The sequence below is a fragment of the Poromitra crassiceps genome, assembly GCF_964638095.1.
Source record: "Poromitra crassiceps genome assembly, chromosome: 2".
NCBI lineage: Eukaryota > Metazoa > Chordata > Actinopteri > Beryciformes > Melamphaidae > Poromitra > Poromitra crassiceps.
In genome coordinates this window covers 12,625,754-12,653,253 of record NC_139624.1, presented here as the reverse complement: position 1 = coordinate 12,653,253, position 27,500 = coordinate 12,625,754, and the positions used below count along the sequence as shown (strand labels likewise).

At 46.4% G+C, this 27,500-nt stretch overlaps 1 protein-coding gene across 1 annotated transcript in view; it reads left to right on the top strand.

The window, feature by feature from the left end:
- Nucleotides 1–27,500, top strand: part of LOC310798368 (uncharacterized protein) — a gene marked incomplete at both ends in the record, with an annotated part of 92,189 nt that overhangs the window by 41,161 nt on the left and 23,528 nt on the right. Inside the window, 4 exons of the mRNA XM_083660908.1 lie at nucleotides 5,009–5,079; nucleotides 5,346–6,361; nucleotides 6,518–7,389; nucleotides 23,388–23,561. Of these exons, the coding sequence (XP_083517034.1) occupies nucleotides 5,009–5,079; nucleotides 5,346–6,361; nucleotides 6,518–7,389; nucleotides 23,388–23,561 (2,133 nt within the window). The remainder of the gene's footprint in view (nucleotides 1–5,008; nucleotides 5,080–5,345; nucleotides 6,362–6,517; nucleotides 7,390–23,387; nucleotides 23,562–27,500) is intronic.

The following is a 27,500-nucleotide window of genomic DNA, read 5'->3' as shown; positions in this document are numbered from 1 at the left end:
TACTAGTTTAATTACATGTAGTTCACTACTCTCCATCACTGAAAATAGGAAAAAAACTGTTTACAACAAAACACTTTGCATGTCTCTACGTCCCCATTTAGAAATAGAAGGATAAAATAGTACAATTACTGTAATTTAAATTGATACAGCATGTGTTGACACCTGACCATGCACTATTACACTGACTTCCTCACATAACAAATTATGCCCTGCCATCTACTGGCCTAAAGGGTGTATTACACTTAATGACAGTTAATGTGTAAAGCACACAGGATGTTGCACAGAAGTTATGAAGCTTAATCTAAGACAAAACACTTAAAGTTCAATTCATTTTGAGGTACAGGTCTAAATGATTAAATCATGGAAAATACTTGAACTGCCCGACACTAAGAGCCCTGAACAGACCTAAGTTTGCTGCAGTGAAAGAAAGGCACAGATTCAATAGAGCCAAAGTCAAGCCCACTTTAGGTATATGAACCATAGATGTGAAGGGATTTCATCCTCCATTCCTTTTTCCATAGACATTTTGTCAAATGCTGATAAAAATGCTTTTACTTGGTCAAACCAAGTGATTCAGCTGCAGGTGTTACTCAATTAGTTTGACCACTTTTCTGCTGTATTGCTGCAGTACACAGCAGGTAAAAGTGGGGCTTTTGTTATTTAAATGTTTTCTTTGTTCTTTACAAAAGACCCCCCTCACTGCTGCCACAGCAGCTCAGCAGCACCCCCTCACTGCTGCCACAGCAGCTCAGCAGCACCCCCTCACTGCTGCCACAGCAGCTCAGCAGCACCACCTCACTGCTGCCACAGCAGCTCAGCAGCGCCCCCTCACTGCTGCCACAGCAGCTCAGCAGCACCCCCTCACTGCTGCCACAGCAGCACAGCAGCACTCCTCACTGCTGCCACAGCAGCACAGCAGCACCCCCTCACTGCTGCCACAGCAGCTCAGCAGCGCCCCCTCATTGCTGCCACAGCAGCACCCCCTCACTGCTGCCACAGCAGCTCAGCAGCACCCCCTCACTGCTGCCACAGCAGCTCAGCAGCACTCCTCACTGCTGCCACAGCAGCTCAGCAGCACCCCCTCACTGCTGCCACAGCAGCACAGCAGCACCCCCTCACTGCTGCCACAGCAGCTCAGCAGCACCCCCTCACTGCTGCCACAGCAGCTCAGCAGCACTCCTCACTGCTGCCACAGCAGCACCCCCTCACTGCTGCCACAGCAGCTCAGCAGCACTCCTCACTGCTGCCACAGCAGCACAGCAGCACCCCCTCACTGCTGCCACAGCAGCTCAGCAGCGCCCCCTCACTGCTGCCACAGCAGCACAGCAGCGCCCCCTCACTGCTGCCACAGCAGCTCAGCAGCACTCCTCACTGCTGCCACAGCAGCTCAGCAGCACCCCCTCACTGCTGCCACAGCAGCTCAGCAGCGCCCCCTCACTGCTGCCACAGCAGCTCAGCAGCGCCCCCTCACTGCTGCCACAGCAGCTCAGCAGCGCCCCCTCACTGCTGCCACAGCAGCTCAGCAGCACCCCCTCACTGCTGCCACAGCAGCTCAGCAGCGCCCCCTCACTGCTGCCACAGCAGCACAGCAGCGCCCCCTCACTGCTGCCACAGCAGCTCAGCAGCGCCCCCTCACTGCTGCCACAGCAGCACAGCAGCGCCCCCTCACTGCTGCCACAGCAGCACAGCAGCACCCCCTCACTGCTGCCACAGCAGCACAGCAACTCAGCAGCACCCCCTCACTGCTGCCACAGCAGCACAGCAGCTCAGCAGCGCCCCCTCACTGCTGCCACAGCAGCTCAGCAGCACCCCCTCACTGCTGCCACAGCAGCAAAGAAGCACCTTGAAAACATTGAAAATGTGGCAGTAAGACGGCAAAGTTACATGAGTAAAATCTGTATTATTGGAATCACAAGAGACCATAGAACATTTCAAGATAAACTATTTTTATAAGCATTTAATGACAGATGAAATCTGTTCGTATGCCTAAACTGGAAGTGGCCGTGACTTTAGTTATGTATTGTGGAGTCGATGCACCAGCTTGTGGGGAAAGTGTTTGTTACATAACAGCAAAAAGTCATTAAAATTACACCATAAAAAAACTGTGTTTTGAAGCCAAATGAGAAAAGTCCAAAACATACTCATTATCTGCTAGATTTTACACACTTTTTCAAAACTGGCTCACAGCCACAAGTGTAGCAAGCCAATAATGTCTTGAAATGCTCAGAAATACTGTGATTAGGCCTCCGAGTAGAGTGTGCTGAACAACCCAGTTAGGGATGCATTAGTCTCGCTGGCCAGCCTCCCCTCCCTACCGTGAGAGGAGTCTGGGATAACTGGGATAAACCCTCCCCTGCTCTACTCTGCTCTCCCATTGGAGCGACTGTTTCGGTGCCAGCCGGATGTCCGCTCCCGGCTTATTACAAGCTCTGTCATTGGCTCCGACCATGTCAATCAGAGCGGCTTCCGCTCCCTCCTCCCTGTGTGTCGCTGTAAATAGTGCCCTGCCGCCGCAGTGAAAACAACAACGCTAAGTAGCTAGCCAGCTAATGGCACAAACCTCCACGCTAGCTCATTGCTACATGCTGAAAACGGCAAGTTGGATTGTTGGAAACTATTTTCCATGGGCAGTGCCGCTAAACACCCCCCATGGCAATCCCATTATGGAGACCTGCGGTGCCAGACTCCTCTCACGGTAGGGAGGGGAGGCTGGCCAGCGAGACTAGGGATGCATCAATATGAAGATTGTGACCAATACCGATAACCGATATCAACTTTGCTGTTATGGCCGATAACCGATATTTGCCAACATTTATTTACTCAAAAGGAATTTCAGCATTTCAGTTTAATGTGTTTCCAAATGCAGCTGCTTCTTTTAATTAAATACTGCTTCACTACCCTGTTTAATTTGATGCAGCTTTCAACACTACTGTTAATCAATAGCACGTACATCATGTGTCAATCAAATTGTCTCATCCCGCCCACCAGTAATGTAGTGTAAACACTATGATCTGTGTACTCAGTGATCGACTACACTTGACAGGTTTATGTTTGTGTCATCAAGTTAGCAACAAAGATGCTACATGTCTTTCTGTGAAGAGACGCAGGAACAGAGAGACAAGACGCTTCTCTTTTGGCCCAGCAAGTAGCTGGAGCCGCTTATTTCCTGGTACTCTACATATTCCATCGCTGCTCACAAGATAGACTGAATCACTAAGCCAGAACGTGGCAATAGAGAGCCACAGTAACGAGTCCGGAAATCATCGATGCTAACAGTCCTGGTTCTTCACAGTTTTCGCCTATGGGAGTTTTGAATGGGTTTTTGGCGCGATGCTTCTAATAATCTCTCTGAGCAACGCTGGCTTAATCAAACGCGAACCAGTGTTTAGTAATATCATCTTCACACACGAGGACCACTTTTACGAGTTTTGAAGCTTTTGCGTGCCGTTAAAAGGACGGCTAGCTAGCAAACGGCTAAATGAGACTACACTTTTGAGTCGATGGGGATATATACGTCAATAACGTCACCACTCAAAGGACGAACACGGAAATTCTCTTTCCCTCACCTGGTTCAGCCCGTTCATCCCGGGGTAATCAGTACACACATCAACAACAGTCCAGGTTGAGTGCTGACGTGACGTGGAAGCCTATGCGACAGTGTGTAGTTCTGGATTAGTTTAGCTCGAGCATTTTACTTCTAGGGCTCGCATTTACGCTACAAAACTCATGAAAGTGGTCCTCATGTGTGAAGATTATCCGACGGAACTCTGGTTCGCGTTTGATTAATCTTGCGTTGCCCAGAGACCGTATTTGAAGCATCGCGGCAAAAACCCATTCAAAAATCCCATAGACAGAAACAGTGAAGAACCAGGAAGTTCGGGACTTCCGCATTCTGCCTACAAAAATACGTCGGCCCAATTCCAATCCGCCCCCTAAAGACTCAAGCCCTGACCCCTCAGTCCCTCTAATGGCCGCCATCTGAAAGTGGTTGAGTCATCAAGTGTGGAAGGGATCCACATTGGATAAATATGAGGATTGGGACAGCAGAGCCCTTTGCACTTGACAAGATGATGTTGACTCTGGCACGTTTGGGGCTCGCTATATATTGTTTATTGTCAAGATGCCTAAAGTGTTTGAGGGATAGACTCCCTGATGAGTCTGTTCTCATCCAGGCTCTGGCTCTGTCATTTAAAAATAAATGTAGCCTACTGCAAAATCTGCAATCTGCAACATGTGGAATTATAATTAAAATAAGCATAATAATGACATGTCACCCAACATTATACACAATGTCAATACTGTACAATACAGATTCGGTAAAACTATTTCTCATTCATCAAAAAAGTTGTGATTGCAATTGTAATAGAAATGATTGATGATTATTCTAGGATTGTGTAAAATAACTACTTGCATTCCTCTGATATAATATTTTTGTCTAATCTGAAATCCCTATTAATGTAATGTTTCATTGTCAATTAAGGCATTCCAGCGCACTCGCAAACACCGTTTCGCGCGTGTGTTCTTTTATTTTTTTGACTGATATTTGCAGCCTTCCCTGTTTTATACCTCACAACGCTATGCATTGTGGGCAATTCCCTTTGCCTAAGTGGCCATAGCTGCTCCCTTACGGTAAGGGGGCAGAAAGGGCTCACTCTGAGCCCTCGTTCACTTTGCGATTTCACCGTGGGACATCCCTAAACCCTCACTCCCTTCACGTGAACGCACCTCTAAGGGCTTGAGTCAGTAAGGGGGCGAATTGGAATTGGGCCGTCATCCCTGCACCTCAGGCCATATCCCATAGTCCTTTGCGGGCCATGTGACTGTGGCCCTCCTTGCCCAAACCTGTACTTGTGATTTATGTCCACTAGATGTCATCACAACTGATACTTTCCATCAATTCCATACTCTGCTTGCTAGCAACAAAAGATAGTTAAACCCTTTTTTAGTTGTTTTACTACCTTTATAAACTCTTCTAATGTGTCATAATGAATTGCCTTCACCTCCACAGAGAGAGGAAGACGAGTGATGACAGACGAAGACCTGGACTGCAGACATCCAGTCAAACCAGCATCGTACAAAGTAAGACTTGGAGTGTATCTACTGTTGTCACCATTTCTACAACCAGGACTTATTGTGTTGCTACAGACACGTTGTTCTTTCTCATGCAACATATATACATATACATGTGTGTGTGTGTGTATGTATACACACACACACACACACACACACACACACACACACACACACACACACACACACACACACACACACACACACACACAACATTAATACCAGATACTATACAGTATTTGAGTAACCCTTATTTACTCCTTCATGTCTTCCAGTGGACGGTGCTCTGCAGGTGGTTTTAGATGAGCATAAGATCATTCTGATAAAGAGATGTGGATTTGTGACAGAAGGAACTGAAGCAGGAACCGCTGAAGCAGGGACTGGAACCTCCTTCAACAGGATCTACACTCTGCTCTACATCACAGTGGGACGAAGTGAAGATGTTAATACCCAACATGAGGTGTGGCAGCTGGAGACAGTGTCCAAGATGAAGACCCTCCATGATGCTCCACTCAAACAGGAGACAGCATCCAAGATGAAGACCCTCCATGAAGCTCCGATCAAGTGCCACGACATCTTTAAACCCTTACCTGACAAAGAGAAGAAAGGAAAAGAAAACAAACAAAGGTTACCTGGCCAAGAGAATGAAAAGAAAGAAAAAGAGATAAAAATCAGAGTAGTTCTGACGCAGGGCATTGCTGGCATTGGAAAAACCTTCTCAGTGCAGAAGTTCACTCTGGACTGGGCACAGGGTTTGGAAAATCAAGATGTCAGTCTTGTGATTCCGCTTTCGTTCAGGGAGCTGAACTTGATCAAAGATGAGCCGTACAGTCTTCTCACGCTGCTCCATGTTTTCCATCCAACATTACAGACGGTCACAGCAGAGCAGCTCTCTGTCTGTAAAGTTGTGTTCATCTTTGACGGCCTGGATGAAAGCAGACTTTCAATGGATTTCCAGAACACAAAGGTTGTGTCTGTCGTCACACAGGTATCATCAGTAAATGTGCTGTTGACAAACCTCATCAGGGGGAATCTGCTTCCCTTGGCTCTCCTCTGGATAACTTCCAGACCTGCAGCAGCCAATCAGATCCCTCCTACTTGTGTTGACAGGGTGACAGAGGTACAAGGGTTCACTGATGACCAGAAGGAGGAGTACTTCACGAGGAGATCCAGTGATAAAGAGCAGGCCAGCAGAATCATCTCCCACATCAAGGCATCCAGGACCCTCCACATCATGTGCCACATCCCAGTCTTCTGCTTCATCACTGCTACAGTTCTGGAGCACATGTTGACAGCAGCTCAGCAGCACAGCAGCACCCCCTCACTGCTGCCACAGCAGCACCCCCTCACTGCTGCCACAGCAGCACAGCAGCACCCCCTCACTGCTGCCACAGCAGCTCAGCAGCGCCCCCTCACTGCTGCCACAGCAGCACCCCGAGAAGAGCAGCGAGAAGAGCTGCCCAAGACCCTGACTGAGATGTACTCACACTTCCTGATGGTTCAGACAGAGAGGAAGAAGCAGAAGTATAATGAGAGCCGTGACAACGAAGCTCTTCTGAAGCTGGGGAAGCTGGCGTTTGAACATCTGGAGACAGGCAACCTCATGTTCTACCAAGAAGACCTGGAGGAGTGTGGTCTTGATGTCAGAGAGGCATCAGTGTTCTCAGGAGTGTGCACAGAGATCTTCAAAAGAGAGTGTGTGCACCTCGAGAAGACGGTCTACTGCTTTGTTCATCTGAGCATTCAGGAGTTTCTCGCTGCGGTCTACCTGTTCCACTGCTACACAAACAGGGCTGAGAAAGTACTGGAGACATTCCTGGGAAAAGACTGGGATGTGTACAGGCGTAAAAGGAATCAATCCCTGCATGTCTTCCTGCAGAAAGCCATGCTCAAAGCCCTGCAGAGTAAAAATGGCCACTTGGACCTCTTTGTCCGCTTCCTTCATGGCCTCTCACTGGAGTCCAGCCAGAGACTCTTAGGAGGCCTGCTGGGTCAGACAGACAGCAGACCAGAAAGCATCCAGACAGCCATCAACAACCTGAAGGAGATGAACACCTCCAAACTCTCTCCTGACAGAAGCATCAACATATTCCACTGTTTGATGGAGATGAATGACCAGTCAGTACATCAGGAGATCCAACAGTTCATGAAGTCAGAGAACAGATCAGATAAACTCTCTGAGATCCACTGCTCAGCTCTGGCCTACATGCTGCAGATGTCAGAGGAGGTTCTAGATGTGTTTGACCTGAAGGCCTACAACACATCAAAGGAGGGACGGCTGAGACTGATCCCAGCTGTGAGGAACTGCAGGAAGGCTAGGTTAGTCCTGGTATCTTATTTATTTATTTATTTATTATTTACTTATGTATTTATGTATGTATTTATTTATTTATTTATTTATTTATTCACACACACACACACACACACACACACACACACACGCGCGCACACACTCACACACACACACACACACACACACACACACACACACACACACACACACACACACACACACACACACAGTAAGGATCCCCATTAACTCATGTCAATGGCACCAGCTAGTCTTCCTGGGGTCTGAATCCAGTCCATCATATTCATACAACATCACATTTGTGTTGTATATGTTCATCAATAAAAAATGTTGATGAGTTTAAATACGTTATTGTAGATCCCACTCTGTGCTTTAAAAAGCATATAAGGAAGATCAGCCAAACACTGAAATATAATCTAGCCGATTTCAGACAGATCAGAAACTCGCTCACTACTGTGGCATCCAAGATCTTTTTAAACACAATTATTTTTTCTCATTTCTCCTATTGTATGACATGTTGGTCATAAGACATCCCTAAAGCTGCTTGAGTCTCTTCATAAACAAGCCCTGAAAATATTTGACAAGAAACCACGACAACATCACCAATGCCGTATAACCTCCCGATATAAAATGTTAAATTTTGAAAATACAATCATGTATTCCAATATCCATATGGTGTTCAAGATAATACATAATGCTGCTCCCTTTGTCCAACTCAGCAGCAGAACAAAGGTTTGAAAGTAAACCATAGTTTATAGATATTGGCGCAGCCCTTTCAGAGGCTGTGCATGTTGGATAGTAATCCCTCACGTCAGCGATGACTGAAGATTGTTTCTACTTGCTGTCACCAACCATGGCCACGCCTTCTTGCACATCACTCCCCTTGAGGGCAGCATGTGGGGTATATAAGGCAGGCGAGCACATCGATCTGCTCCCAAAATAGTCATTTTTCTTCACTATTCTGTGGAGCGGTGACATGTGCCCAGATCTGAAAGGGCTGCGCCAATATCTATAAACTATGGTTTACTTTCAAACCTTTGTTTATATTATATTGGCTCCGCCCTTTCAGAGGCTGGGGTGACCAGGCAGGGTATTCCCCTTTGGACCACCTAGCATCCTCACGGGCCGGGCCCATGGAGCAGGTGTGGTTTTCAAAGGGGAAAACTCATTGAAGACATAATAGGGAGAATCAGATTCTAGCCTATCCTTTCATGTCCATGAAGCACCATTTGCTCTCTACAGGAAACTCGGGAGGAAAGGGAGAGATAGTCTCCTGGAGAAGGTACCCAGGCAAGCATTTTGTGCCCTAATAACCTTTCCTTAAGGAGGAGGGACAGGGGAAGTTCCTCTTTAGAGGAAGAAGACCCCTGTTAAGAAAACCCCACCATTTGTCTTGCTTTAGGGTTTGCACTATTTAGTGCTTGTAGAAGCATAGAAAGAGGTATTACCTTCTTTCTCATGCTCTCAGTACTGAGTGGGTCAGAGAGCTCTCTGAGACATCTCTCAGGTAAAAGCGGATGAAGGGACCAGCTGAGGCCTATGATGCCGCTGCACAGATGTCTGCCACAGACATAACCCTCAACAGGGCCATGGAGGAGGCCATGGCTCTGGTGGAATGTGCCCTGATGCCCTGTGGGGGCTCGGTTCCTGTCTCCAGTCCATATAGGCCTCTGTGATAGCATCTCAAAACCAATGGGAGAGCTGCTGTGTGGATAGGGCGGCCCCTGGTGACTGGACTCTTTAGTGGACAAACAGCTTTTGTCTCCACCTGGTTTTTGACGTCCGTAAAACATATTGTGTCAGAGGGCGTATTGGGCACAGGCAGTGTGCCGCCTCCTCAGAGGGGTCTCTATGAGGAGGAGGACAGGAAGCCTAAGGAGATAGTTCTTGATCTGAAGGAGCTATATAGAGACTTGGAGATAAAGGAGGGATTTGGCAACACGGTGGCTGATCCTCCATCTGCTCTGATAGACAGACACGATGGTGCTGATCCTCCATCTGCTCTGATAGACAGACACGATGGTGCCACTGACAGAGCAACAAGTCACTCACTCTTTTGGCTGAAGTGAGAGCCAATAAGAGGGCCGTTTTTAATAAGAGCATTTTGAGACATATTTTGTCTATCGGCTCAAAAGGAGGCTCTCTGAGGGCGTGCAGTACCAAGGGCGCACAGTACCAAGGGCAAGTCCCACTGGGGGGCCAGTGAGTGCACGACAGGTCTGCTGCGTCTCAAACCTCTCAAGAATCTCCTAAGAAGGTTATGGGAGAAAACTCTTCTATGACCAAAACCTTCATGGCATGACAACATTTCTGCTGCATAACCTTCTATGGTTTCTGCAGCCAGATTTCTGTCCACCAGGGACTGTAAATATGAGAGGATAGTGGGGAGGGGACCCGATGTGGGTTCCACTCCCTTTCCCTCACACCAGGCTTGGAACGCAGCCCATTTTGCTGCATAAACCATGGTAGTGGAAGGGGCTCTGGCGTTCTGAATGGTGCGTACCCAGGGCTAGAAATTAATTTAGCAAAATAGGGGGGAATTCCCCCCTTAGGTACCTTAGATAGGGGGGATTATTAGATTTTGGGGGGATTTATAGACTTTGGGGGGGATTTATTTAGTCGCCGGCTAAAATTTTTGGTCGTTTGAAGCCAGTGATGTCATTATTCAGTCTTAACCATCAATATTTGGTCATTTTCTCATTCACTCCCATGTCACCACCTGCTCTCCCTGCAGGGCTTGAAATTAACTTTTTTGATCACCAGCCAATTAAAGTTACCAGCCAATTAGAATTTCCACTAGCCAAAATGTTTTTCTTGAAATAAACCAGAATATGAGTGCCACTGGGTTAATTTAACACATTGACTGCCAGACGTTTTTCTTTGCTGTAGATAGCTTCTGCCAAGCCGTTTTTTGAGGATTATGGCTCATTTTATAAGAGCCGAGGATTCGTTTCAGCTTGGAGTTTGTGAACATACAATATCTCAAAAGTACTAATAGAATGTGTACTTTCTCTGTCTAAAAGAGTTAGTTTGTAGAGTTAGTAGTTATGTAAGCATTAGCAGTTGAATACAGCATGGTTTTAGCGTGAAAAAGAATATTCAGAGATAAACGGGTTTTTGTGAAATTGGATGGAACGGTCACTTTAACCATTCATTTTTGGCTCTCTCTCTCTCTCTCTCCCTCCCCCTCTCGCTCTCTCTCTCTCTCTCCCTCCCTCTCGCTCTCCCTCCCTCTCTCTCTCTCTCTCTCTCTCTCTCTCTCTCTCTCCCTCCCTCTCGAGTTGCTTCAACTCCGCCCTCCGTGGGCGGACAAGCTTGTCACCAGTCAGTGCTTTGCTGTGCCTGCATGTCTGGGCCGCTGTTTGAGGAAGTCGGGAGGGACTCGCTCGTTTGGAGTTTTGGTTGAGAGAAGCTTTTGCGATTCTGGTCATATTTATGCTGCGTGTTTCAAAGTGTGTTCCTGCACCTGTAATCTATCACCCGATCATAGTAGATCGGCTGAATCTATTATGTAAATTTGCAATCCCGCATCGCCAGCAATCAGCGCGAAAAGGAGAATGGCTGGGCTGAGAATGGCTTGACAAGTTAAAAAAATGCTTTCCTTCCTCTAGCAAGGAGAGCACTGTTGCCACTTAGTGGGTCGGTGGAATGGGTTGTAAACGTTCGGTGGCTCCAATAATTATATAAGAGATGTAAAAGGCTTAGATGCACAACCCACCGTCAAAAAAAAAAAATCGATGCCAAAAACGTGTAAACACGTTGTTGGCAGGGAACAGCTGGATTCTGAAAACGTGTTCATACGTTGTTGGCAGTGAATGAGTTAAGCATAAGTATCAGTAAAAAGGAGTTCTAGCATAATTAATCTATAAATTACAGTATTTCACTGGTAAATTGTGTGATTTCAAGTTGTGTACAAATATTTACAGTAGCACTTCAAGTGTTAAAGGGATAGTTCGGTTTGTTTGAAGTGGGGTCCTATCAGTTAGTCAGATACACTAACGTAATTAGGTACAGTGGTCTTGAAGCGGGGCGCAGCGTCGAACGAGATCCGGCACCCAGAGCAGCAGCATCACCACCTTTTTCTCTCTAAGTCCTGGGGGTCAACAACTAAACAAAAAAAAAACGTAATTTAGCCACCTAAAACAACGCCCACCTAAACAAATCGATATCCGTGTACATGCACGCTCTATTTTGACAATTTTCAGCGCTTTGCTTTTCCGCAAAACAGCAATTTCATTCGGCACTGCTTTTTCTCCCAACCGTACAACTACCGTATTCCTCCGCTAAAAGCCTGCACAGAGCCGCGGTGCTGGATTACTCCGCAGATCAGCTGTTTGTGTTATTTCTCCCAGCTTCAGAATTTACGGTAGTTGTACGGTTGGGAGAAAAAGCAGTGCCGAATGAAACTGCTGTTTTGCGGAAAAGTAAAGCGCTGAAAATTGTCAAAATAGAGCGTGCATGTACACGGATGTCGATTTGTTTAGGTGGCCGTTGTTTTAGGTGTTTTAGGTGGCTAAATTACGTTTTAGTTGTTGACCCCCCGTACTTACAGAGAAAAGGCTGGTTTGGCTGCTGCGCTGAGTGCGCGGTCTCGTTCCACAATGCGCCCCGCTTCAAGACCACTGTACCTAATTAAGTTAGTGTATCTCACTAGCTGATAGGACCCCACTTCAAACAAACCGAACTATCCCTTTAATCTATGCCTGACTGTATGTAACTTTTTTTTTTATAAATTATTATGAGAGGGGTTCCCCCTTTATACACCTGGCGCCACATTACAGAAACTCTCTATCTTAAGTTAGGATAGGACTAGTTTAAGATAGGATTTTTTCTGATTTTGTATAACAGAAGCAAATCCTAACTAACTTTAGGAATCCTATCTTATCTTGCTAAATCATATCTTATGTCTTGTTAGGAAATCCTGAATACTCATCCAGCATCGGTTATCAACTTTTCTGTCTGTTACCCTAGCAACCACTAGCAACAGACACCTCCTCCTTTCTCAACTCGCGGGGGAAGTAGGAGCGCTACTAGCCTGCTATTAGCTAGTAGGCTAACGATGTGTGTTGTTGTCGAACATTTTTGAGATTGTGGGGCAATGGACCAAAAACGAAGGGCATTTAACTTCAAGGCAGATGAGTTGGAGGTCTTAGTGACCGCCGTAGAAAAGGTTAAAGACGTGCTTTTCGGAAAGTTTTCAGCCACCCTCACGCGGGAGGTGAAAGAGAGGGAATGGGCTAAATAGCAGAAACCGTCCCTGCCGCATCAGGCATTCCTCCCCCCTTGGAAACTGTATGTACCAAGGAGCCAAATTGCTGATGGCTGTTGCTACCTCAGTTAAATTACGTGACATAGCAGGCTGAGATATTTTGGATATGTCGGCCACTTCAGTTTGAAAATCTCCCTTCGCAAAAAAACGAAGTGCCTTTGTAAGTTGTACTACAACCGGGCAGAGCCCTGTGTCGCCTAGTCGGTCTCTCCAACACAGGTCTCCGCTCCTCGGCTAGCTGCAGTATCATGTCCCGGGGCAGTCTGTATCGATTAAAGAGCGTTCTGTCATCAAAACACAAAACGTCATTCGGGTCCCGCATAGCTCCCTACGCATCCCTACGCATCCCTAACCCTCCCTGCGCTCCCTATGCCCACCTATTCACCTATTCCTATTCCTCCTATGCACCCGCATGAGCCTTTCTGCAAATAAATTGCACCTGTTGACTTGGTTTTGCAAATGGTAGGTAGGTAGGCTATAAATAGGCTATAAATTATGACGAGATGCAAGATGGCTGTTGTTCCAGTTGAAAATAGCGTAAATTAGTTAGGACAGCATAGCTGGCATCTTAAAGTTAGGAGAGCTTTTTTAAGATTTTGGGGAGTTGGGACACTTCTGTAATACGCTTTTCCCATTTTAAATTAGGATGAGAATATTGACTTAGGAACTGTTGTTCTGTAATGGGTGTTTTCCTAAATCAAGTCCTAACTCTAATTACCATGGTTACCAATCATTTAGGATAGGATTTGGAATTTAGGAAGTTTCTGTAATGTCGCCCCTGGCCCCCAAAATGTCTGCACACCTCTGGCTGCATCTTACTCTCAATGCAGCAGCTCACTTGTATGTTTCACTCATGTTTCTCTCTCTCTCTCTCTCTCTCTCTCTCTCTCTCTCTCTCTCTCTCTCTCTCTCTCTCTCTCTCTCTCTCTCTCTATCTGTCTCTCTCTCTCTGTCTGTCTCTCTCTCTCTCTCACTCTCTCTCTCTCTGTCTCTCTCTCTGTCTCTCTCTCTCTCTCTGTCTCTCTCTCTCTCTCTCTCTCTCTCTCTACTGTATCTGTAAGTTCTTCACAATAGAAATCGTCCAGGTTTGTGGATGAAAGCTCGCTTTTTTTATCAGCAAACGTTCAACACGGCTCAACACGGCTGAAAGCAATCAGGATCACGCCTGGCACGGGTGCTGCGTGTCAGGATCGTTAACCTCATTCTCGTTCTCTGAATCAACTGGCACTCAGCATCGGGAGGATTAACTTTACTATTACAGTAACGTCGTTATCAATATCAGATTCTTCATCATAAACATCACTGACACTAGAGAGTAGTGTCGAGAGAGGACAGAGTGAGCGTGCTATGACGGAAGTGAAATTTGGTCCGCGGGTCGTGTAACCATCTAACGCGTCCACCAGTCATTTGAATGCAAAGCAACGTTCTGCACCAACATAAATGGGTTCACGCATCCAATGCAGGATTATTCCCCCTTTATCAATTCAAAATATGCAGGAATTCAATAAAAATATGTATGAATCCTGCAATCCCATGCCCAAATACAGGCCCTGCATAACACATTTGGTGACAGGCCTAGCCTTGTCAAACGCTCCCGTTCAGCAGCCACCACGGTCTGCCTCTCAGGAGTTGGATCATAGTTGGGAACTACGACACATCCGTGCGTTCTGGTGCTCCCAGTATCAAAGATAGGCCGTCCTCCTGAACCTGTGTTAGGACATGTGAAATCACGGGGACAGGAGGGAAGACATACAGGAGGGACTTGGGCCAGGGCTGATGGGAGAACGCGTCTACCCCTAGAGGGGGTTTGTCTCATGTGACATATACTCATATACAAAATCAGTGTTCATCTCATTGAACTGAATGGTGATGTCAAACAAACCTTACATTTTGAAATAATATTCCTGCCATACCTCATTTGATCAGTTTTTAAGTAACATTTGCTTGTCATCATCAATTTAGACAGCAGAAATGTCACTATTAAAATAACTTCATATCATCACGATGATTTTACTGAAAGACAACAAACAATAATAGGCTATTGAATTATCATCCACTCCAGCCCTAAATCAAGCAAGTAGTAACGGACGTTAGCCTACTAGTAGCCTACCTTCTGAATCATATGGGCAACAGATTAGTAGGCATATCAATCACGGAGCAGATTACAGAAATAGACAGTAACCTGGTCAGCAGCCCTCTGATCTCTACATCAAACTTCCCTTTAGCATCCATATTTACTTGAAAAGCACATGGCATAAACACTTTGGAAGAAGGACTTGCCACAGCATGTGAATGAGTTACATTACATTACCTATGAGGAAAGCACGTTCGTGCATGCAAATAGAGAGTCCATCAAGAATGCATTGCCGTCGCTCTACCTGGCCCCACCTCCACCTGGTCGCTAGATACCAGCGCCCCGAATCCCTTTGTTTTGAGAGCGAACAGCGCATGTGCAATTTACACAGATCCCCGGACGGCGTCCATGGCAGAAAGTAATTGACCCAAAACAGTACACATGTAGATCATTATGAATCTACATATTTATTGCAGATTATATAGGCTACTCACTATCTAATATTCACCTCGCTCATAAAAAAATAAAATAAATATATATATATATATATATATATACTGTATAAGTTTTATTTCCCCCTCCTTTATGTGTGTAGGTGGGGCGGCGCCCTCTAGTGGCTGGCCGCCACTGATATTACTATAACCTAACAACCGATAACGATAACTGGAATAACAACACATATTTTCAGAACTTACCAGGTTGTCCAACTGCCTGCGTATGCCAGGAAATGTATTTTATAACGTTACAACTCCCGGGTATAAAATGAGGCCTACACAATACCAGCCATTAGCTAATAGCTAACGGTTTAGCCTGTCACAAACAGACATAGGTTTTATTTGGGGTGAAGCACGAGGAGAGTATTTAGCCTATATTATGGATATTTCTGGGAAGTGCTTTTATTATGGGGATGTTCGCAAGCTCCTCTCCTCATAGCTGTTGTATAAGGATACAGAAGAGACAGGCAGCTGGATAACGTTAGTTAGAAAAATGACCCGACTGAGAGCCAGCACTGGGCTGCCCAGTCAGTAAACGTAAGTTACAACGTAGCCAAAGGTTCAGTTCGATTTCACCTGTTAAACCAATATTTGTTACAAAATGAATTAAATCATATCGTTAATCAAATGCTACGGAAACATTAGCTAATCAACAGAGCTGCAAAGATCAGTTCATCGAATAATAATTTCCCCCTGTGACGGTTTGTGCCAGAGAGCACCCCGGAGTCTGGCTGGTAAGAGCAATCTCCGACAATGAAATTCTGATTTCCATACAGGCGTTATTTTGATAAACTGACCTCATAGTGGGAATCTACATGGTTACTTTTGGCGAGAGAAAAAATATTAGAACTTAAAGTGCCATATTTACAGAGCTAGAGAGGATTGACTACACAACGCACTGCGCAAATCTAGAAACAGCAGCTCTACATAAGAAAGTATAGAGGGGATAGAGGAGGGGGGGGCTACTGTGCAGACTCTGGTTCTCTGATCTGAGAAGATTTTGGCTTCAATAGACTATACAGGGAGGAGATAGGCACGCTTTCTCCATTCATATATATCTCAATGGTTCTGACCAGCACGTGATAACCTGACAGCTGGGGGGCAAAGTGCTTCCAGGACATTTATGTGCAGGGAGAGGGGGTGTGTCCCCCCCCCCCCATCTGGAGAGGGAAGCATGTGTGAACACTGTCACGTGTCACATCACTCTCCCCAGAGGGACTCCCTCTGATAGTCTGTTGGGGGTCCCCCAAAACTCCAGATCGGGGGGAATAGAGAGGGGGGGGGGGTCTTAGAACACTCCTCTTGTGCCGTATCGAGTCTACTTTCATTAGATTGAACCAGCGCTGTATCCTCCTCATGTGAAGGAGATCCAGAGCCACCACCACGTGACTCGATGCCATTGTCTCCAGTAAGTGCCTCACAGTGAGGGCTGTCACTGTGGCTCCTGGGGCAAATTGATGGAGGAGGGAGAGTAGGACTTCCACCCTTTCTGAGGATAATCTCCCTCTCATGACCCTGGAGTCGAGGTTTATCCCAGCAGAATCAGCCCGTCCAGATAGTGGAGGACCCTGATACCTCTCCTTCCTAGAGGGGCTAAGGCTAGCATGCACTTGGTAAAGGTTTGAGGGGCTAGCGCGTAACCGAAGGAGAGACGGTTGTATTGATAGGCTACCCCCTGAGAGGAGAAGCGCAGGTATTTGTGGTGTGCCTGGCAGATTGGAATATGGAAATATGCATCCGCCAGGTCTATTGTCACAAACCAATCGTGTTGTTTTCTGCACGACATCAGATGTCTGACTGTCAGCATGTGAAACTGACACTTTATTATGAAATTGTTGAAATATGACAGATCCAGAATAGGTCGAACACCGCCTGACCTCTTGGTTGTGAGGAAGTAACAGGAATAGAAAGCGCTCTGTACTTCCCTCAGGGGAACTCGGGAGATCGTCTCTTTTAATAGAAGATCTTGCAATTCTGTCTCCAGAGCCAACTTTCCATCTGGGAAAAATACTTTCCAACTGGCCATTGAATGGGAGGGTGTTGTTTTGAATTACAGAGTTTAACCTGTTGTCATTGTGTTCCAAAGCCATTTCTGGCCCTGGGAGATGTCTCTTCACAGCAGGCTGTACTTTGTATGGGTCTGTATGTTTCATTTGTTTCAACAGCAGCTTTCAACCCACCGTGCTGCTGCTGTGTGCACGGGGGCCACTATGAAAGAGAGTGAGAGTGTTATCTCTTGTAGGATTGCTCTGTCTCTCCTCTGGTATTGTTGTAAAGCAGGTGAGAGAGGAAAAGTCATCTCTTTTTGAATGAGGACACCTAGGCAAACACAGCTTCCCCTCCTGTGATAGGACAGAGAGCGAGGAGTAGGTGTGGTTACTGACGTCCCAGAGAGGAGGGGGGAGAGTGCGAGCCGGAATCTCACTTCTTTCAGAGTGAGCCCACGTGGGGAGAAATGTGAATTCTGGTGCATTTCTTCCCCTCCTGTGATTGGACGGAAAGGTTGAGTCTTATAGGCCAATCAGGAGGCTTGCTTTTGTCTGAGGTTTTCTGCTGTAAAACCTCTGAGGCCCTCTCAGAGCACCGCTGAGGCAGCGGGCCTCCCGTCCAGAGTGAAGCTGAGTGTGGAGCTGCCGGCCCGGCCTCTTATGGAGGGAGAGTGAGCCTATTTGACGGCATTGTGGAAGTCACCAAGCTTTGACACACACACACACACACACGCGCGCGCGCGCACATGCACATGCACATGCACATCACACATACACATACACATACACATACACATACACATACACATACACACACACACACACACACACGCGCGCGCGCACATGCACATGCACATCACACATACACATACACATACACATACACATACACACACACACATACATACACATACACATACACATACACATACACACACACATACACACACACACACACACACACACACACACACACACACACACAGACACACACACACACACAGCTTTGTGATGTTGTATTAAAGGCGCGAGCCCCTTTCACAGCTTTATTATTATTATAAAGCTGTGGTCCAGCGGGAAACGTTTTATTTAATCGTTTTCCTGCTTTAGACTCAAAAAGTGTTTTAGACAAACTAGCTTTCTGAACGGCACCAGCCCCATCTGGAGAATTGGGCTTTGGAGCTGAAGCCGTTAATGTTTGTACACTATTAAAAAACACATTACACTTTATCTCTGATATCTTAGTTTTAAGAGGGAGGGGGTTTATAGTGTTTTTATTACCAGGCGGGTGATATTAGGCTTTATATCAAACTCCACTGCTATCTGATATTTGAGCTGCTTGGCTGGTGGTGAGGACCGGGGAGAAGGAGATGAGATAGGGGGGACACTAAGCTGCTCCATCCTCTTCATCTGAGCAGGACTCAGCGGGACTGGAACTGGAGCAGCAGAGGAGGAAGAAGCCCTCTTCTTCCCCCGGGCGCACCTCCTTCTTGAGGGCGATGGCACTGGTCTTCCTCCCTCTCCCTCCATGGCGGTGAGGTGGAGCTCATCCCGAGCCGCCTGTGTGGACGGGCCAAATAAGCCGGCTGGGGTTATCGGCCCTTCCAGCAGCGTTTGGTGCTGTTGTGGCAGGATGGAGCTCTCGAGTCAAATGTTCCTCTGGATCTGAGTTGTCCAAGCCATGGTGCAGGAGGAAGTTACTGTTGACGCCTGGGCCAGCTGCATGATAGCCGTAAGAGATGCCACCAGCTCTCCCACCACCTGGGCGGGGACCTCGCTGCTCCAGTCTTGCAGGGAATCGGCGGAGGAGGCCAGGACGATTATGTTGTTCTGGGCAGCCCGAGTTTGAGTGGCGCTCTTGTGTGCTTTATCCGAGAGCCGTAGGAAAACAGCGTCTCTCTCCAGCGGCGGGGTGGGTTTTCTTTGTTGTAGAAGGAGGCGCCAGGCAGGAGCACGAGGACCATGCTGTCTTCAAGTGGAGGATCAGAGGGGAAGCCTCGGCCTGTCTCCCCCTCCACCCGCATCATGTCCTCCCACCGCATAGCGGGACCTCTCGTGGTGCCCGGCCGGGCAAAGGTGCAGTGTTTCAGCTCATGCAGGCTGGGCAGGGCGGGCCAGAGAGGAGGAGAGCTGCCCTCGGCGCGCGCTGCTCCCCGGGTGGGAAGCTCCAGACCCAATCAGCGAGCCGCCGTGGAAACCAGGCCAGGAAGGTCGAGCCGCTGGACGAGGGGCGGCAGGCGGAGGAGGCAGAGGGTGACTGGGCGGCATCGAAGGGTGGGGCGGCCACATCAGCGACGGCCGCCCAGTGCAGAGTGGTTCCCATCCTGGAAAAGAACTCCACTCAGCATGCTGAAGCTCTCTGCAATGCAGGCAGGCGAAGTCAGAGGATGACAAACCCATCCTCCAGGTTCATGTAGGTGGCTTGTAGGAGGCACTCATGGGCAAACACAGATGCTAGGCCTGAAGCCAGAGTTCGGGCGCTTCAGCCTGGCACCCGCGCCGCCCGGAGCTGCTGTTCTTCTCAGTAGTCATCTTGCTGGTGAAGAAATGTTGGGAGCAGATCGATGTGCGCGCCTGCCTTATATACCCCACATGCTGCCCTCAAGGGGAGCGATGTGCAAGGGGGCGTGGCCATGGTTGGTGACACCAAGTAGAAAATATCTTTAGTCATCGCTGACGCGAGGGATTACTATCCTATAGAGACACTGCAAAACACGTCATCATTCAGAAGCCACGCCCAAGACGGGGGAAAATACAAGGAAGCACTGGCCTGACGACTGCAGCTGGCAAAACAAACCGCGGCTAACCGGGGCGAACGGAGGAACTCTCATCAGATATAAATAGTTTTGCGGGGTTTTACAGGGATTCGGACAGTTTTCTTTTTAGATAATGTCAAAAGATTATTTCAGTACACTTCCTCCAACGGAGAGGGAAAGGTACATCGAGAAAATGAACTCAGTTGGCCTGGAGCAGTGTCCCTTTTCATTGCCCAAACAACGCTGGATAAACGATCCCACACAGTGGCCTGAAGTGAAATACTATGACATGAGCTTTTAGGCATGTTTAAATGAATGAAAATAACGCTGGTGTAACATCAGACAGATGGCATCAGATGCGCTGGCGTTCTCCTACAGTATGTCACGTAGTTGCACACAAAGATCATATATATGGAAGATGAACACTCCAACTTACTTCCTTGACAGCTAAATCCACATTTTCTTCTCGTGAATGCTTAATGGCTTCCTTGTTTTGCTCGGGAGTACAAAAAAACTTTAATTGGCGATTTTTTACATTTGTTGTGTGCGCAGCCCACCACACAATAGCCCTGAAAGTCTGTACAGATTATATATATATATATATATATATATATATATATATATATATATATATATATATATATACACATTATATACATATACATTGTGCTTATGTGTGTATGATTTGTGTGTGGGCCACCCATCATAAAGGGCCACTGTGGGGCCACCTTTGTGAAATCTGCCTGACTGAACATGCATTTGTGTTGCTTACTCAGTGTGGGTCCACCCTATACGCTCACTACACAGCTTGTGTAAGGCCTCCAACACTGTAAAGGCCCCGCAAAATAATAATAACAATTGAGCAAAGGAACTTGCATTGATCAGAAGTGACAACTAATCGATCCATTGCAACACCAGTGCACAGCAATCCTGCCATTTTGGCCTGGAGGAGACACCTCTGATTGGCTGCCACGGTTCTGTGCTGTTGTCCCATTGGCCAAAAGCAGCGCTGTCAAAAAAGCAAATGTGTCAACTCTTACCTCTTACCTTCAACACTCTTTCGGCCTCCCTCCGCCTCCCCCAAGTGTTTGGTTTAGCATGCGTCAATGTAAACAGTAGCTACTACATCAAATCAAATCAACTTGTATTTCTATAGCACCTTTCATACATAAAATGCAATTCAAAGTGCTTAACAGTAAAAAGAAGTAGAGTAAAAGACAATAAAAACAGAAAATACAATAAAAACTGTAAAAATACAATAAAAGCAATACAGCAAAGTAATGAAATTATACAACAGTGGTGCATAGAGGAAAAGCAAAATTAAAATATGAAGGAGGAGGAAGTCAAGGGAATGCAAGGCTAAAATATGTTTTCTTTTAAAAGTGTGTTTGGTTTGTGATGCTCTCAGATGCTCTGGCAGGCTATTCCAAAGGAGAGGACCATAGACACTCAATGCTGCCTCTCCCTACTGCTTAGTCCTCACTAGGGATGTTCATTTTGAAAATTTTCCATAATCGATAATCGGTGAAAATTAAACATCAATTATCGATTATCGATCATATTAATACTTATATATTTTTAAATATATATATATATATATATATTTTTTTTTTACAAAAGGAATGCCTATGGCAGAAAATACGAAAGACAACGTGTTCTCCTCAATGAACTCTTTATTTCAATGTGTCTCTGCTGTCCCCGGCGCATGCCGGTGTGAATTCCCCATGTTTAAAACAGTTTTGTTGGCACAAAGGCCCGTGCCCAGCCAGAAAACTAGAGACTATATGAAGCTCCACCTCACGTTAGTCGGCTGTGCAATGGCGTGGGGCGAGGAGGAACGAATTCCACCCAAACCTTGTCCAAAATATATATATATATATATATATATATTTTAATAATAACAAAATCGATCCAAATTCCACAGGATCGATTCCAATCCTTAACGATCAATTATCGATTTTCGACAATTGATGAACATCCCTAGTCCTCACCCAGGGAACAGCTAACAGGCCAGTGCCAGAGGATCTGAGGGGTCTAGAGGATCTGAGGGGTCTAGAGGATCTGAGGGGTCTAGAGGATCTGGGGGGTCTAGAGGATCTGAGGGTTCTAGAGGATCTTAGGGGTCTAGAGGATCTGATGGGTCTAGAGGATCTGAGGGGTCTAGAGGATATGAGGGGTCTAGAGGATCTGAGGGGTCTAGAGGATCGGAGGGGTCTAGAGGATCTGAGGGGTCTAGAGGATCTGAGGGGTCTAGAGGATCTGAGGGGTCTAGAGGATCTGAGGGGTCTAGAGGATCGGAGGGGTCTAGAGGATCAGAGGGGTCTAGAGGATCTGAGGGGTCTAGATGATCATAGGATACAAGTGTAACCGAGGTGAATCAGTGTTGATTCCTCGTGAGTCCAGTGTGGTAGGGAGTGGATTGGTTAAACTCACTCCCCAGTATAAAGGCATGTTAATCAGCTCCACCAAGGGAGCTAGCTCTCTTGATGGAGTGGTTAGTGCCTTTGACTCCCAAGCCGAAGGTCGGCAGTTCGTATCCACCCCTGGGCAAGCCCTTAACATGGGTTGCTGCAAGTACCACCTACGCAACGCCGTTATACAAGCATATCTGAGAGGTACTCAGGTGCAAGGCTGTTGAGTGATTTAAAAACCAATCCCCCCCCAATGGGGGGTGGGGGTGTGTGTGTGTGAGAGAGAAACAATAATACTAGTGTGTTTAAAATGAGATATTCCTCTAAATATGGCTAAAAAAGATCCAAACATGCAAAAGGGAAGAGGCCCACTGAGAATGGTCCGCCCCCTCTGAAATGAGAGGGTGACTCCACCCCCTGGGTGATATGTATAATTAAGATGTGTTGATATCTGTTATGTACCTTGTTATTTATTATTTATTGTATTGTTGTTTTGTTTGTGCTGGCAACCTGCCCTGGGACTGCAGATGGAAAATAGTAATTTGCTATAATCTGGTGCAAAGCATCTTTTCTCTCTGACATCAATGTTATCTCTGCACATGGCCCCTGACAAATAAACTAAAGTAAAACTAATCAGAACGTGGTCCAGAGTCCCCACGGTAATGATGCGCCGCATGTCCGGGTTGCTCCAGATGAATGATTTTTGGTTTTTCAAAGACAGAAAAGTGGATTTTATGCAATCATTTGGAAGCGGCCACTACATTTATTTAGAAGAAGAGGATGTTAGGCGTCGGATAGCGTCTTCACTTCAGGTTTCTGCTGTGGTTAAAGTGTTTAATTGTGATTAAAACAACTGTTATTATGATTATTACTATTATTATGACTAGGATTATTATCATTGTGATTATCATCATCATCATCATAGGTATATTCATTCAGCATAAAGTTATTGGTATGCTTGTTCTCAGCTGTGTTTTGATAATAACTGATTCTACATTGAATCTGTCATCACAGACTCGTTGACTGTAGACTCACAAAGACTCACTATGAAGTCGTGGCCTCAGCTCTGAAGTCCAACCCCTCCCATCTGACAGAGCTCGACCTGAGTGAGAACAGGCTGAAAGATTCATCATGGAAGCTGCTGTCTGCTGGACTGGAGAGTCCACACTGTCGACTGGAGACTCTGAGGTCAGTTCTTTGTTTATAGATGTTATGAATATCATGCTGACATTTAATGTAAAGAACACAGGAGGTGGAGATGAGCACCCAGAGACTTCAGGTGAGGTGCAGACTGTCTGAAGAAGGCGTCATGTGAAAAGATGGAGAACTGCACACTCTGTTATGCTTCTATATTTAAATCAAGTTGTGACCTGATGAAAACACACTGTGCCTTCATCAAGGTCACACAAAGTGTAGACTTTACAGCCTAACTTAAGAGATAAATAAGGTTCAGCTGGTGCAACAGTTATCCTGGTCTCAATGAGGACTTGGAGCTCTCATCATACTTATAGCCATGGCCTTAGTCCTAACATGTAGCCATTGGTTCTCTCTCCTTTGATTCCCAATGCTCTTTCCTCAAAAACACTGTATTGCTCATGTGGTTTCGTCATTGGTTTTACTGTATTTTTATTGTTTTATTGCATCTGTAGTGATGGTGTCATTTGGTTGACTTGCTACATTTTAATAGTTGTTTTCTGGATTTCTCTGTGTGTCATCACACCCTGAAGAAGGTGCAAGCCGACACGTGTTGGTGTATTTTAATGATTCAAGCCCATTAAATTTAAGCCTTTTACATTTTCAAACCTCCTTGAGTGCCTGCCATTTTTATGCCCTTTTGGTTATGAGTCTTCCTCTCCATTTGATTCATTTTCCTTTCCAAGAGTTTGAGGGACTCAAAACAATATTTTCTCTCCCCAGGATGGCGAAAGCGGCAGGTCATGCCTTCACCATCCTGGGAAAAAAGATATCGCCTACAGTTTTCGAGGCTAGCAAGCTAGGTAGCTACCAATTGTTTTCTAAGAGGCGGAGTGTTTCGGGGATGCTGCTCTAGCTGTGGTATATGCTAAATACCACAACTGCGAACCAATCAGATTGCTTGATTTGAGAGAGCCCTTTTATAATTCATAGGGCTCTATCTTCCCAACGGCGGTAATTTTGCATTAGCGCCCGTTTTGCGCTGGAATAGCGGCGCGCAAAGCCTTAATTGTGGGCGTGTCGGCCCGCTGCGCTTCACGTCATCTCACCGCACATCTCCGTATAGGCGTGTTTATGCCCAAAAGCATTGTGGAGGTGTGGTCATGCCCATAAAACCACAGCGTCACGTCAGCAGCTTCCTCCTTCACTGAGAGTAGAGTGAGAGAGAGAAAGAGGGAGAGAGAAAATATACTATAGCCTAGATGGGGAGAGGGAAAGAGAGGGAGAGAGAGATGTGAGGCTGTCATGCATAGAAATCAAATAACGTGCTCATGCCCACCTGTGAATCACCTGTGTATTATTGCCATTTCACACGCTGAAAACAGGCTGCTGCCCAAACGTCTGTATGCTTATGCCTTTTCGGGCTCTCTTCTATCTCCGCTGCAGTAATATACTGCCTGCGTAATTACGCAGCGTACTGAGAGCCGCAATGAGTGATGCTGCTCTATTTTAAGAAGTTGAATTTCCACCAGCACACATTTTATTAATCAGCTATTTTCTATTTGTTTCTATTAATATAGGCTACAACGAATCCCACCAATTTAGTCATGTCCCCTTGGCGCACATAAAGACACATGCTTCCGTCACTGTCTGCTTGATGGCGAGAGGGACTTCAGCTGCCATCCGCGCTGTGGAGAAGCTGGTCTTACATGCGTGCCATTGCAGTGAAAGAGGTTACTGTACTGGCCGGACACATGTGTTGTGTGAAAAAATGATGCGTTTTTGAATTGGATTAGGGGAACGAGGGCACCGGGTGCTGGAGGAGGGTCTCCCCCGAGAAGGTGGTATTATCACAGGAGGACAGAGGGGGTGAGGTGGGTCGTTCTTTCCTGAGGCTGCTGTTTGGGTCCTCCACAGGGGGAGTGGATGAGGCCTGTCTGGACTCTCAGAGGAAAGAGACTCTACAGACTCTGTGTGAAAATAGTCAACAGAGACAGGCTGAGCAGCAGGCCGACACCCCGTGGAGGACCAGCCTCGGGGTGGGGTCGGAGGTCAAGCCTGCATGGACCACACTGTATAAGGGGCCGTTGCCAAAATAGTCCGGGGACTTACAGTGGAGGGTACTACATGGGGCACTGCCACTCAATGCTTTTGTCTCTGTGGTGAACTCTGATGTGAACAGTGGCTGTCCTTTCTGTGGGGTGAGAGAGACAATATGTCACTGCTTCAGAGACTGTGTGAGGCTCAGGCCTCTCTTCAACCTGCTGACTTCTTTCTTTACTTTTCTTGCTGCTGTTTTGACTCTTTCTGTCTTTATTTTCAGTTTCCAGTGTAGCAAGAGCAAACAGAGGATGGGGCATATTGTAAATGTCTTGTTGGGACAGCAAAGATGGCTGTGTGTCTTAGCAGGAAGAGGAAAATAGATGCAGACGTCTAAGTAGGCCTTGTAGTCTTGTTGAAGGCTCTGGTTAGGGTGAGAGTAACCATAGACTTTGAGAAGTACAAAAGGATGCAGGACATGGGAGTGTTTCAGAGCAGCTGGTGTCTGGAGGAAGCTGTGTGCAGGCTGGAGGGAGGAGAGCTGCTTTTAAACACACAGCTGGGATGAGGAGGACTTGACAGTGTGTATGATTGTCCATGACTGATGTGTTTTGTTTTGATTGGTGTTGTTTTGTTGAGTTTTTTGGGGGGGTTCCATTGGTTCTGATTTTGTGTTTTGTGAAACTTGTTTGTCCTCTGCCATGATGTACATGTCTTAGGTAGAGGTTTCATTAAAGGTTTGATAAAACTCAAACTCTCCTGCCCTCTGCTGGTGAGTAATTACGCTGAGGAAAGACAGAGATCTGTGTCGTGCCCTTTGGGTAAAAAATGAATAAAAATAAAACTGGTAAATAGAAACGTGTTTGGCACGGGGAATTGACAACACTGAAATTCTGATTACAGGAACACAAACATCTTTTTTGCAAGTAGGCTACAATGTCCAAGTTTGTTATTTATTTGTTAAGTTATGGAGGCAGGTTGCAGAGACAGAGACTCTGATGTCAGATAGGGTTCATTTCACCTGTGTGTGTGTGTGTGTGTGTGTGTGTGTGTGTGTGTGTGTGTGTGCGCGCGCGCGTGTGCGTGTTTCTGTGTGTGTGTGCGTGCGCGCTTCTGTGTCTGTGTGTGTGTGTGCGCGTGCGTGCGTTCTTCTGTGTGTCTGCGTGCGTGCTTCTGTGTGTGCGTGTGCATGCGTGTGTGTGTGTGTGTGTGCGTGCATGCTTCTGTGTGTGTGCGTGCGTGCTTCTGTGTGTGTGTGCTTGTGTGTGTGCGTGCGTGTGTGCTTATATATATATAAATCTTTATTCAGGAGTTCACAGGGGATCCATAGAAAAACATTACATACTGACATAAAAGAACATAAAAGAGGCCTACATTTAAAAGAATCAATGCAGATACAAGAATAGGCTCCTGCGCCAGTGGCGCCGTAGACTGGAGCTGAATCTATATGAGCTTTTGGCCGGGTCTGTTAGCTTCATTATGATGTCATTGACAGAATCATTCAGGCGACACATAAAACTGTACATTAGGTTCCTGAGAAGCGCTTTGAAGGTGGGTAACCCCAGACTAACAAATAGTGTGCTGGCACTGTGCCATCTAGGCACACGCAGGAAAAAGCGGAGAGCAGTACGCTCTAAATAGAGAAGCCTTGACATCATCAGAACACATGTAGAATTTCCTCTTAACACGTTCACTGCCAATGACGTGTTTTTACGTCAAACAGGATCCAACCGTTCACTGCCAATGTCGATTTTGTTTTTTTGACGGTGGGATGTGCATCTAACCCTTTTACATATCTTATATAAGTATTGGACGTGTACAACGTGTACAACCCATTCCACCGACCCACTAAGTGGCGACAGTGCTTTCCTGACTAGAGGAAGGCGAGCAAAAAGCAGTGTGACTGAAGCCATTCTCATGAAGGTGGATTGGCGAAGGCGCTTTCGTTTTCGC